At 37.6% G+C, this 13686-nt stretch overlaps 1 protein-coding gene across 2 annotated transcripts in view; it reads left to right on the top strand.

The window, feature by feature from the left end:
* The window catches only part of fndc3b.S (fibronectin type III domain containing 3B S homeolog), a 190444-nt gene that overhangs the window by 95483 nt on the left and 81275 nt on the right, over nucleotides 1-13686 (top strand). For both annotated transcript variants that reach the window (XM_018265699.2, XM_018265698.2), the window contains exons 4-6: nucleotides 1072-1148; nucleotides 2951-3188; nucleotides 5547-5834. In XM_018265699.2, coding sequence (XP_018121188.1) covers nucleotides 1072-1148; nucleotides 2951-3188; nucleotides 5547-5834 — 603 coding nt within the window. The remainder of the gene's footprint in view (nucleotides 1-1071; nucleotides 1149-2950; nucleotides 3189-5546; nucleotides 5835-13686) is intronic.

Below are 13686 nucleotides of genomic sequence, written 5' to 3'. Positions count from 1 at the left end.
CATATTAAGTGACATATTAAAGAATCTTACCAAACTGGAATATATATTTAAGTAAATATTGCCCTTTTACATTTCTTGTCTTAAACCACCATTTTGTGATGGTCTGTGTGCTGCCTCAGAGATCACCTGACCAGAAATACTACAACTCTAACTGTAACAGGAGGAAGTGTGGAAGCAAAAGACAGAACTCTGTCTGTTAATTGGCTCATGTGACCTAACATGTATGGTTTATTTGGTATGTTTGTGTGCAACGTGAATCTCACGATCACAGGGGGTGGCCCTTATTTTTTAAAATGGCAAATTTCTATTTATGATTACCCAATGGCACATACCGCTAAAAAAGTATTCTCCACAAACCAATTAGGACCGCTTCAACTCACCACCACTTAGCTGCTCCCCTGTAGTGCCGGGTGCTCAGTCCGCAGCGTGCCCACTGCCAACAGTAAATGCACGAACAGAAGGACTTTGGCCTATGGTTAAGGGAAGGTGATTCCCGAAACGTGTAAGGCCTATGTATTTCTACAGTACTCAGCAATAAAATCCTGTTCTTTATCGGAGTGCTGTCCTTCTGTTCGTGCATTTACTAAAAAAGTATATTGTTATGAAAATGGTTTATTTACATGAAGCAGGGTTTTACATATGAGCTGCTTTATGCATTATATTTTTATAGAGCCCTACATTGTTTGGGGGTATAGTTTTCCTTTAATATTTACCTCCCTGTAGGTATATTATCACCACCATAAATATTATGTTGCTTTTTGGGTAGCAAAGACTATTTAGACAAAGTGATCATGATTTATAGTTTGTAAACATGTCTGTGACACTGTTTAAAATGTTATGAGAGAGTATATATTACTGTGCATCAGTCTGGTTCACTCTGGACTCCTCACTGTAAATTAATCTTCTGACTGTCCTACAGAACAGTCTGTACCATTATTTGCTGGCTGAATTATTAGCACCCTCTGATCTAAATGTCCTGTACAGCATCAGCACGCTGTTCAGGCTCAGCACCTGGTACTGCATTTCCTATTAATTAATATTACTGCTGTAATATTCTTTGTCTTCTTCTAGGTCCTGCTGAAGTTCCTATGATGTCTCCAAATGGATCTATCCCACCGATACATGTTCCTCCTGGTTACATCTCACAGGTAGATGAAGTGCTATTCCAGCTTGTATATCAATTAATTATGAGCAAATTGATAAGACAATGTATAAATCAAAAGGCTGTTATAATATAATGCTTAATGGGGTTTCTCTATTTATCCATATATGCATTTGTACGGTGAAAAATCACATGTTGTATCAGTTGTAAAAGTATTTTCTATTAAATCAAGAATACTACATTCTCCCCAAATGCAGTGTTGTGCATAGAGCTAATGTAAACTGGCCCATGTATAGAAGCTATATACACATCCCTCTGCAATGTGGCTGCAGGGGATTTCAGTTCCTGGGGAGTTGAAGGAAAAACAGGAATGGTATGCTGGGAGGTTAGTGTTGAAGGAAAGGTTAAAACTAAGAAAGATTTATTAGAAAGATCTATATGAATACACTAGTAAACCCTCAAAGTAATGCTGCTCAGAGTCTTCTGTCAAAAGAAATACTGCATTTCTTTCCTTCTATTGTGTATACATGGGCTTCTGTATCAGACTTCCTGTTTTCAGCATAAACCTCCAGCTAATATGGCAGCTGATATCCTAAACAAACAGAGAGTGTCTAGAGCTGTTTACTCAGGTATGGAAAAGCATTCTAAAGAATAAAAATGGTGTCTTAGCTTGCACTGCTGTGACTAATCTATTGGCAGTAAACTGCTTTGGTAGCTTTCCTTCTCCTTTAAGTTCTGGGGTATTTAGTTTCATACAGTACATGGAATGCTGTGGAAAGGGTTGTGTACCCTTTGTTTAGCTATATGCTATATGAGTTTTTAAAGTACTGTAGAAACAAAGTACTGCCAAAACATCTGCTTGATTTCAGTTGCTTAGAAATGCATACTTTCTGCATGTGAGGATTTAGAAGGTGTTATAATCACATTTACATCTGAAAAGAATGCTCTGCTGCCTGTGCTTGATAAGCTGCAAAATTCTGTGCCTGGAACTGAACAATATCTGTCTGACTGTTGAGGTTGGCACACATGGATTGAAAGCAGAAGAAAAAATCACATATAATTGTGTTCCAGGAAGATGGGCGTTAATTCATATATCAGAACATACTGAAGTGTTCCATTTCCTACAAGTGCACTGACATTAATTAGAGTTTACTGATCCTGTCCCCCCATGCCTTTATCCCCAATCTTCAAACCCTGCGGAAGAATAAACTGTTTTCACTTCTCTGTATATTAGAATTGAGCATGAGATGGGACCGTCACATGGATGAATAGAAAGAATTTGAAATGGATTTAAAGTTACTTATAAATGTAACTGATATTGCAAGCTGTATATACTGTATATCTATTTATACTTTTGCATGTCTGAATCTGAGTCTTGTAAGCAAAGGTTTCTATTTTGATTAATAGAATGGGAGTAGAATTGACTTTTGCTACATTGTTTCAAGAGCCAGAATCAGAGAACAGAAAAGCATAAGAAAACATCTCTAGTATAGGTAAATCTAAAAACAACTGGACTTGCTGAGTAATCAATGAATTCCCTTTTTACGTTCTTCACTTCTAACATAAAAAGGGAATTCATTGATTACTCAGCAAGTCCAGTTGTTTTTAGATTTACCTATACTAGATATACCATGACCTGGATGAATGAAAATCTTCATAGTCATAACAAAATATCATTATTCCAATTATATTTACAAATTCTTTATGATCGTTTTTAATTCACGTATAGTTGAAAGTAGCTTAGAAATGACATTTTCTTTCATTCTGCAAAAACAACTTCCAGCAATGGTAAAACACAAATGTGTACTTTTTCCAATATACAATATCATATTCACTTCTGTATTGCAGGTAATAGAAGATTCTGCAGGCGTTCGGCGAGTTGTGGTTACACCTCAGTCCCCGGACTGTTATCCTCCCAGTTATCCTTCAGCCATCTCTCCAACCCACCATTTACCTCCTTACCTTGCACACCACCCACATTTCCTCCACAATTCACACACCCCATTTTATCCACCAGTTACCGGTCCTGGGGACATACCACCTCAATTCTTCCCCCATCATCTTCCACCAATTTATGGAGAACAAGGTAACCACATATCTTTGCAACAGCAAATTCTTATGAAATCTATTTATATATTAAAATACTCAATAATTTTTAAATCTAGGTGCATAAAAACTCAATAACCAGAGCTGTCAGAATATTTATCTCTCTGAAGCTTTGTTTCCAATTAACATAATATGCAGTGATTCTACCAGAGGGAGAGAACAATTGTCAAATGTCTTATCAATGTGCCTTAAAGAATTTTAAGCTTTTAAAAATATATTTATCTTAGTGGAATATTCATATGGTTGCACAGAATCTGGGGTTCAGTTTGGGATTCGGCAAGATCTGGATTCTGCAAAATCCAAATTGTTCAGCTAAACCAAATCTGGACTCTAAAAATGGCCATACACAAAGCTGCTGATATCTGTTCTTTAAACCAATTCGTCAATTTATCTGCACGTGTATGGGGGCTTCCAATGGGTCTTCACGATCAATATCTGGCCACGATATTGATCGGGAAAGTAAAATTTTTCCGCCGACCCGTCGGATCCCATTGATCCTCATTGAAGCCAAATGTTTGGATTACCCTGATATAGCCCCTGCCGTTGGTGGGCATATCGGTGAAAGATCCGCTCTCTTGTCGATGTCGCCATACGGCCAGCTTTAGGGGCAGATTCACTAAAGGGCAAAGTGGCGGTCGCTAGCGACAATTCACCAGAAATCTCATCCGCAGGAACATCGCCAATTCACTAACAGTTGTAGAGGACAACTTGCTTGCAAACAAAACCATCATTGGTGTTTGTTTGCACCCTATCGCCAGGCAAATTTTTGCTTTAGCAAACGGTTGTTACTCCACAGATTTACTAAGATGCAAATTTTACTGAAGGATACCTCTTTCACCAGTTTACTTTCGCCACCTCAGACTAGGGAAACTGATAAAATGAAGTTACATTTTTCTCAATCTTATGTCAGTGACATCATATCCAGTATGCTGGAAATGCATTAAAGTTGTAAAAAACGCTGGAGACTTTTCTTTTTTTAAAGTGGTATTGCCTTTAAAAGTCCAAGCTATTAAAGATTTATGTGTGAACAATATGAGGGGCATGCCACAATTGTTTAAGGGTGGGCTTATGTCTAGGGCATTAGAGGATCTCTTGTGTCTATGTCATGGCTCATTGGATATGTGTTTGCATTTACACCATCATAACTATTAAAGACATCCACATGACTTTAAAGTGCCCTATTCAAATTAAACTAAGTGCAAGAGTGTTATCAAAGTTTCGCTAAGCGTAAATGAATGCTAGTGAAACGTTGCAAAGAAATTCTCACACTGCCTAAGTAATGCTAGAGAAAATTCGCCAGTGTTTGGCTGCTGAGACGCAACTTTGCATTTTAGTGAATTACAGTAATGGATGGTGAAGTGGCGCATAGTGCAGCGAACCGGACGCTGTTGAAAATTCGTCCTTTAGTGAATTTGCCCCTTAAAGTCATGTGAGCTCTGGAAAATGAATATGACAATGTTATGTTTACAATTAATCCAATTTAAAAAAAATTCTTGAATCACAATATTCAAATTAGGGCTTTGATTTTGGATTCAGTATTTTGCTGAATTGAAATAATCATGAATGTGATGCATCACAAAACATTGCATTTTATAATATATCAGGAGTTAAGGATAGGGCTAAATGGCAGCACCTGACGCTGATCTATGATTTTTAATCTGGTGCTAGGTGCAGAGAGCGCAGGGATGCAAGTGCTCTGTAAGTGAGGACTAAGGGGCATCAATTTTTACCTCTTTTGCTCCTGCACTTGCTCCCCTGGGGTATGTAAAAGATCCCTTATTGTCACTATGGCAGGTGGCCATAAGCTTTGACTACAACTATGTGCTCCAGTGAAGTAGCATGAAGTCACTGGGTTTGTGAACAGGAAACAGTGCTGTAAATTGCACTCTTTTTAGTTTGGACAGTTCCATTGGTTTTTGTTATAGCCAATACACAAAGATTGCCTAGATCAATGGTGGCATATTTGTCCCCCTGTAGCAAGCAGAACTACTGTATACAGCATTATTTGTTGAGTGTATCAAACTTTTTTTACAGAGCTGTCAACTCCACCAGTTAGTTGCCTAATTTTGGCACCGTCCACCGGTCTCCCTTCATCCTACTGCATTCTTACAATTTTTTAAAATACACAGTAAGCAGTTAGTGATGTCCTACGAAGCAAATGCGCATGCACGAGTAGCATATCAGTGGCAACAAATCCAGGTTGCAACAAAAATTTTCTGCAGCACACACCACAGAGTCTCCCCCCGATGGAATGGATGCTGGACTTGACAGCTCTGCTTTCGTATGCTGTAATTATTTCTTACAATTATTAGTTTGACATTTGCTCTTCTTTTATCAGAAATAATACCACTGTATGGAATGTCAAGCTACATCACAAGGGAAGACCAGTACTGCAAGCCTCTACACAAAAAGTTAAAAGACCGACAGATAGACAGACAAAACCGACTGAATAGTCCCCCAGCCACTCTCTACAAAAACCATCTTGGAAACTGCACGTCTGTTTACAATGGCAATAACAAAGTTTACAATGGAGGAGTATGTGGTGGGGTTGGTGGTGTAACAGGGATAAAGAAGACAGAACGAAGAGCTAGAAGTAGCCCCAAGTCAATCGAGCAAGACACACAAGGTATGTCACCTTGTCTCTATATTGCTGCAATCTTATAAGCAGACAATGAAAGCTTCTGAAACTGCCATTTGACTGTACATGGCCTTTCAGCCCTAAAAGGATCTGTTTTGTTTGACTGTGCTTTCTCCTTTAAATCTAAGTTCTCTAATTAGAGACAGGAGCCTTAAGCCTCAATGTGGTGAGACATTGGCCAATCCTGTATGCTATTTGACCGCTCAGCTCCCAGGCCGATTTAACAAATTATGTACAAGGGAAGATTCTTGGCATGGCTGTGTTCTATTTGTCAGGGCTAATAGCCGCAATAATTGGTACAGTAGTAATCAGCACTGGCAATTGGTACAATGGCAGCTGACATTTTCATACTGTACCTTGCCAGTAGACAAACTGCATTTTTTGGCCAGCATGCACCATACAGTGCCAGTTTTTCTAAAGAGAGAGAGTTTTGTGTTTTTGCTATGTCTGGTTTATTTTTGCTTTGTTGTTAGGGAGGTGTGGAACCTCCACAAGCTTTGCCAAGAGCAGAAAGAAAAGTAAATTAGCCTGCAGTTCAACCTTGCAATAAAACAACAAAATTATGTCATTGTGTTGAGGTTTATCTTAGATTTGCACAATTTCCAGTAAGACTCCCATAAAATCCAGGCTGACCTACAAATCACCTTGCTGATTAACCTTCTTTTCCTATTATGATTGGTCCCAGTTGTACCATATACTGCTTAACTCCTGTCTCCGATTTACTCTGCCCATTGACCATTATGAACACCGCTACAAATCACCTATTATTCTTTAAGTGGAGGGGAAAAGTGAAACTTGCAAGGAATACCCATTCAGATTGCATGCCCCATAGTAAAGCCACCTGTTATAAAATAATCATGGAAAAGATGTCAATACGCAGGCTGTCCTATGCATAGGATCATATACTAGTTGATTTGAATGAAGATACAGCAATTGTTGGTCATTGGTACAATTTCCAGGATATTGCACTGCAGAGTGGCTAATTGTGGCCCAACGGAAAATAACAAAGTGAAGGTCCTCGGGTCAATCATCTCTGTACTAGAAAAAGAAACACAAAGATAATCTCTCTCTCTCTATAGATCAGCTTTGTATGTTATGTTTTGCACATCCCTGGGCTCATGGAGTAACGTTATCCTTAGAATGACTGCATGCTTGGTGGTGTTAGTGACTGCACAGGAAGGGAACAGTATTTGCTCTGACATTTATAGCCTTGGAAAATAATGGGCATGGAAAGTGCCTTCTTTTTCTTTTCCTACAATAAATTAATTGTTCTAAAAATAAAGAGACTTTGCTGTACAAAAGGGGAGAAAATTATATCTTCCAAAATAGAACCTCTAACAAAATATCCTGATTACATTACTGTAACCACTGGTGTAGTTTAGAATCTTACTGTAAGAGATGATACATTTAAAATGAACTGGTATGATCATTGAATTTGCATTTTGATTTTACTTGGTGAAGGTGCATCTTACAGTCCCTAAGCTTGAAGTTTTCAGCAAACATAGCATGCTCTTGTTTTGGATTCTAACTTTTCTAGGTGGCAGTTTAGTAAATGCCAGTTTTCTGGAAAAACATACAGTACACAAGTCCATATGTTGCAAGCCGTTACACTTTTGTAGTAATTGTGCATTTATCCCTCATAATAATATAGTGTATAGTCCTTAGTTGCCATCAAAATGGTGCCAGGTTAAGAGGTCGGAAATTACTGAAAGGACAGGCTGGGGGCATGTGCCTTGCTGAAACTTCCTGGTAGGTACACGTGGTATATACAGGTATGGGAACCTGCTATCCAGAAAGCTCTAAATTTCGGGAAGGCCATCTCTCATAGACTCCATAATAATAAAACAGTACCTTGTACTTGATCCAAACTAAGATATAATTAATCCTTATTGGATGCAAACCCATCCAATTAGATTAATTTAATGTTTAAATTATTATTAGTAGTTATTCAAGTATGAATATCCAAATTAAGTGAAGCTCTGTTATCCGGAAAACCCCAGGTCCCAAGCATTCTTTCTGACAGGTCCCATACTTTCCAAAAGTGCCTACAATCTCCATGTACTACTGTTCAATCCCACCCACATCCTTTTGTTTCACTGCATTGAACGAGGTTGCAATATTATACCATCATTTCCAAAAGCTGACAAATAAGTGGGTATGTTGACACACACCTGGATCACTTTTAGCCTGAATAAAAGATGGAAACATGATGCATTAGTAGAGCAGGGCATGAAACCGGCACCGATTTCTGCGTTGTTACAAAGACCATGTAAAAAAAATACACTGGAAATGAAAGGTACAGATTGGGTTGGAGATTTAGCTAGTGACTGAGCTGGCATATATAATCTATTAATAATGAATATATTCCTTTAAAGTACTTTTTTGGGAATGTGGCAGATTCCAAGCATAATTTCTTACCCTGAGGGGTTGACTGAGAACCATGTAGCTGTGGCCTTTAGGTTTATTTGTCAAATGAACTTTGGTGTGTAACCGTATGCGTTTGTGTACATTTAGGCCACAGCTCAATTCTGGTGGGTTCTGTACCTGTACTACAAGGCCAGTCAATAAAATGTAAGGGCACACACCTGCACAGCCTTTACAGAAGTGGCCTTTGTTCTTGCCTGAGCGCTACCTTTCTTCATAGGGATTGGAATGTCTCTGCCTACAGACAAAGAATTCCTTTTTGAATGGGACTTCAGAGATCTACTTTATAGGCAATGATTTTAGCAACTCCAGGTTCAGATTACTTTTAAATAAGAATTGACAGTTTTACCACAAAAAAAAAACGTTTTGATGTTTTTTCTTTTAAAAACCCATTGTAGAAATTACATTTATCAGGCACCATAGGTTATAATTCATGGCACCTTCTCTTCAGGTAGTTATTTGGTGCTTTGCTTTATGTTCCTTAACTAAAGAAAATAATATAATAGTCTAGGAAATAATCCCTGAAACTCAACTGGTATTTTTTAATCTGTATTTGTCCTGAAAGCTTTATCTGAAATGGCCAATATTTGTGAGGCTATTGATCAGTGAATAGTTGGTAAGGAGGTCCCATTTATTTATGCTATGGGGCAATACTATTTTTATTAGACAAATAAACTGGGAAAATTAAACATTAAGGTCAATTAGCCTTTTAAGATAATTATCTACAGTTTGCTAGAACTCTAATGCTAGAACTCTTATGCAAATGAACAGAACTGTGTACAATTCTTCTCTATTCACTGTTTGCCATATATTCCCTAAAGTTTGTTTTCTTATTACATTACAGCCCCCCCCCTGATTTTACACTTTCCCATAATAATGGTTGTTTTGATGCAGCCCCCTGGAAAATGTAACATCTGAGTTTTATTGTATATGTCTGTCTTTGAATATTAGGGGGTGAGTGCCTGTGAGTGCTACGAATAGGTTTTTAACCTTTGTTAGATAACTAATGGTCATTATAATATACATTCATAGGTTTAACAGAAGCAAAGCTATCAACCCTGTATTTATATTCTTATAATACACAAAAGCCATGAATATCCTGTAAATTATATCCTTATAAACGGTGAGTTCTGATGTCATCAGTTATAAACGGTGAGTTCTGATGTCATTTCTGTGACATGACTCACTAAAACTTGTGTATTATAATAAATAAAGTACCTCCAGTTGTAAAATATGAGGATATTAGAAGTTACCTCGGAGTTCCATGACCTGTATAAAAACACTCGGCCTTCCGCCTCGTCTTTTTATATGGTCATGAAACTCCTCGGTAACTTATAATATCCTTATATTTTACAAGAGGGGGTACTTTATTCACTATATATCCTACTAATCAGCGGTTCAGTAGCTCTACAACAGAAAGTAATGCTTTTAAATTTGACCATAGTTGCTATTGATCATGTTCTGATCTTGTTACACCGTCTTTTGGTCTGGGCTGCTGTTGAGGAACTAAGCATAGGGGTCATTAGAAATCATCAAAACATTTGCACAAAGTGAAGCCAAAAAAGCTGATGCTACTAGGCTGCTAATTCATTAGTTTTAAAGGCAGAATGTAAAGTGAATCTGAATTATTACTTATCAGCCTTGTATACTGAATTTCATATTGGAAATATGCTGTAGGTCCAGGGCACAAGTTCAATAAGGGCACAAGTTCAATAATTGTACCCCTAAGTACTCATTTAGGAAGAACTTGTATTTAACAATTTAAAGTAAGCAGGTCTCTTAGGGAAACTGTGACTTGCAGCTTAAAGGGCCGTTTCTCCTTCATTAGTAAAACACATAAAACCTGACCCTAAATCCCTCAGAAATGTGTTCAAACTTTCATAACCAGTCAAATTTGTAAAATGGACATGCTATTTAGGGTGTGTGGCCATAAAAGGTCATTGTCCAAAAAAAATTTTGGTCCCTCTTTCTATTTTTAAAATGTTGGGTGGTATCAGACAGCTCTCACTATGTATACATTTATATATATATTGTAAGAAATTCTCTAAGCAAAAGTCACTGACAGCAATTCAGAGCATTTACTATCCCGCTGCAGAAAAGAAGATGGGGAGCATATTCAGAGGAATATTACTTGTGATAGAAATAGACTGGTAGAAAAAATCAAAAGGTGATGTGTAGCATTGAGAGCTTTATTCTTTGTACAGGTATGGGACCTGTTATCCAGACTCAGGTCGGACCTGGGGCCCACTGGGGCTGCTGCCTCAGGGCCCCCCACACACACACCTGTCTTTTTGCCAGAAAGAGGCGAATGATGCAGATCTGTCCAGACTAGTCTGGACCTGGAGTTTTCTGGATAAGGGATATTTCTGTAATTTGGGTTTTCATAATTTAAGTCTACTTAAAAATCATTTGAACAGTAAATACACCCAATAGGATTATTTTGCCTCCAGTGAGAATTAATTATATTTCAGTTAGGATAAAAAAAAAAAGGTATTATTGTGTTATTACAGGGAAAAAGAAAATAACTTTTAAAAATTAGAATCATTTGATTAAAGAGGTTGTTCATCTTTGAGTTAACTTTTAGTATGTTATAGAGAGTGATATTCTGAGATAATTTGCAATTGGTTTTCATTTTTTTATTATTTGTGGTTTTTGAGTTATTTAGCATTTTATTCAGCAGCTCTTCAAGCTACATTTTAAGCAATCTAGTAGCTAGGGTCCAAATTACCCTATTATTTATAATGTGTAATTTATAAATTATTTAATGTTTAAACTATTGTTTAGTAAACTTAAAGGGGTTGTTTGAGTTGCCTTTTAGAATGATGTAGAGAGTGATAATATGCGACTATTTGGAATTGGTTTTCATTTTTATTATTTTTTTTTAATTATTTGTGAGTTATTTAGCTTTTTATTCAGCAGCTCTCCAGTTTGTAATTTCAGCAGTCTGGCTGCTAGGGTCCATAGCAACCATGCATTGATTTGAATAAGAGACTGGTATATGAATAGGAGAAGGTCTTAACAGAAAGATGAGTAATAAAAAGTAACAATAACAATACATTTGTAGCCCTACAGAGCATTTGTATTTAGATGGAGTCAGCAAAGTCCATTTGAAAGCTGGAAAGATTCAGAAGAAGAAGGCAAATAATTCAAAAACTGTAAAAAAATAAATAACTTAGACCAATTGAAAAGTTGCTTAGAATTGCCCATTCTATAACGTTAACTTAAAGGTGAACCACCTCTTTAAAATATAGTCTGTGGGAGATGGTCTTCCTGTAATTTGAAGCTTTCTGGATATCCCATAGCTGTAGTGCTTAAAGGGATACTTTCATGGAAAAACATGTTTTTTCCAAAACACATCAGTTAATAATGCTGCTCCAGCAGAATTCTGCACTGAAATCCATTTCTCAAAAAAGCAAACAGATTTTTTTATAGTCAATTTTGAAATCTGACATGGGGCTAGACGTTTTGTAAGTTTCCCAACTGCCCCAGTCATGTGACTTGTGCCTGCACTTTAGGATGGAATTACTTTCTGCCAGGCTGTTATTTCTCCTACTTAATGTAACTGAATCAGTCTCAGTGGGACTTGGTTTTTACTATTAAGTACTTTTCTTAGATCTTCCAGGGAGCTGTTATCTTGTGTTAGGGAGCTGTTATCTGGTTACCTTACCATTGTTCTGTTGTTAGACTGCTGGGGGGGGTTGATATCACTCCAACTTGCAGTACAGCAGTAAAGAGTGATTGAGGTTTATCAAAGCACAAGTCACATGACTGGAGGCAGCTGGGAAATTGACAAAATGTCTAGCCCCATGTCAGATTTCAAAATTGAATGTAACAAAATCTGTTTGCTCTTTTGAAAAATGGATTTCAGTGCAGAAATCTGCTGGAGCAGTACTATAAACTGATGCATTTTGAAAAAAACATGTTTTCCCATGACATTATCACTTTAAGTCTTATCACCATATGCATTGTAGCCCACTTGCTGGAAGTCACATGGTACAATATTTGAGGACATTTGGTTAGTAAAAAATATTGAACTGATTCTGGCAAGTCATTAAATTTTCCCACTCAAGTTGCCAAAGGTGGTGCTCTGGGAGCCCCATACATAACCGGTGAAAAAATATATATTCTGTATTAGAATATCTAGATCTGGCTGAAAAAAGATGCAAAGCAAAAAGGAAAAACAAATATGCAGTACCAGTCCCTGTTGCAGCTTTGCATTTGTTTTTCCACACAAGTTTTGGAAAAATGAGTGAAGGTCCCTATTATGTGAGCACTGCTGAAATGATATTTTGAGAATGTTTAATTGTGCAGAGGTAAACAAGACACTTCATGCCATTCCTCACTTATTGCTCATGATCCAACATGTTTTTATCCCCATGTACCTCCGGGGATTCTAACACAGTCTTTAGTGCATTTCACACTGCCCTACATTATTTCATTATATTATCTCGAAGAGAAATGTCACATTGCATTGTTAGTATAGTATTAGTATATATATTAGAATAGTATGGCATCTCTTATCTTTATACAGAAACTTGATATCCTGAAAGCTTTGAATTACGAGAAGGTCATCACCCATATTGCATTGTGCATTTTAAGTTATTTTAGAAAGAAATTACCTTTTCCCCTGTAATAATAAAATAGTACCTTGTACTTGATCTAGAAGTCTTAAGTTATGGTGATCCACAGAGCCGGGCCTATGCTGAAGGGTGCCCAAGGCAAGTCCTTGTGATTATCTGCACTCAACCCCCTAAACAACTTTTTCCTCAGCCAGCCTCTCGCTCAAGTCATCCCCACCAATCCTGCCTGCCCAGCAACTCTGCCTCAATCTCTCCATCAGTTCACTGCCTGCCCTGCTCAGCAACTCTCCCTCCCTGCCCCCTGCAGGTTCACAATGTGCCTACCCCTTGTTCCGGCCCTGGTGATCCAAATTAGGGAACAGGGCAGACAAAAAAGCAGGCCTGCAATTTTGTCTGTGTCCCTGATGAAGACCCCCACCTTTTTAGGTTGGTTGAAACAAATTGGGTAACTACGGTACATGTAAATAAAGGATTATTAAACTTTAATAGAGTGCCCCTATTTACTTTGTAAAATTCTTGGGGATCTCACAGGGGACCCCTGCAGTGAGCACCTAAATTATGTGACTATTATATTGTGGTGTGTACCATCAATTACTTTACAAAATTAGGGAACAGCCGCTTATCCAAACCCCCCAGTCGTAAAATTTCTTCTTTTACATGTACTATTAATGTTTATTTATTTGCAGGAGTGTCCTGTACGCCAGTGCCCTATAAGTGCTGAAGGAGCAAGCTTATGTTGTTACAAGTAACTTCCCTTCACATTGAATAGGCACTGGGAGTTGTCCAGTTGAAAGAAAATGTAAATCCTCAAAACAGATCAATGTACATTTTTCCAT

This window comes from Xenopus laevis, chromosome 5S (assembly GCF_017654675.1).
Source record: "Xenopus laevis strain J_2021 chromosome 5S, Xenopus_laevis_v10.1, whole genome shotgun sequence".
NCBI classification, from domain to species: domain Eukaryota; kingdom Metazoa; phylum Chordata; class Amphibia; order Anura; family Pipidae; genus Xenopus; species Xenopus laevis.
The sequence above is the reverse complement of the archived record's forward strand: the minus strand, read 5'-3'. Positions and strand labels throughout refer to the sequence as shown.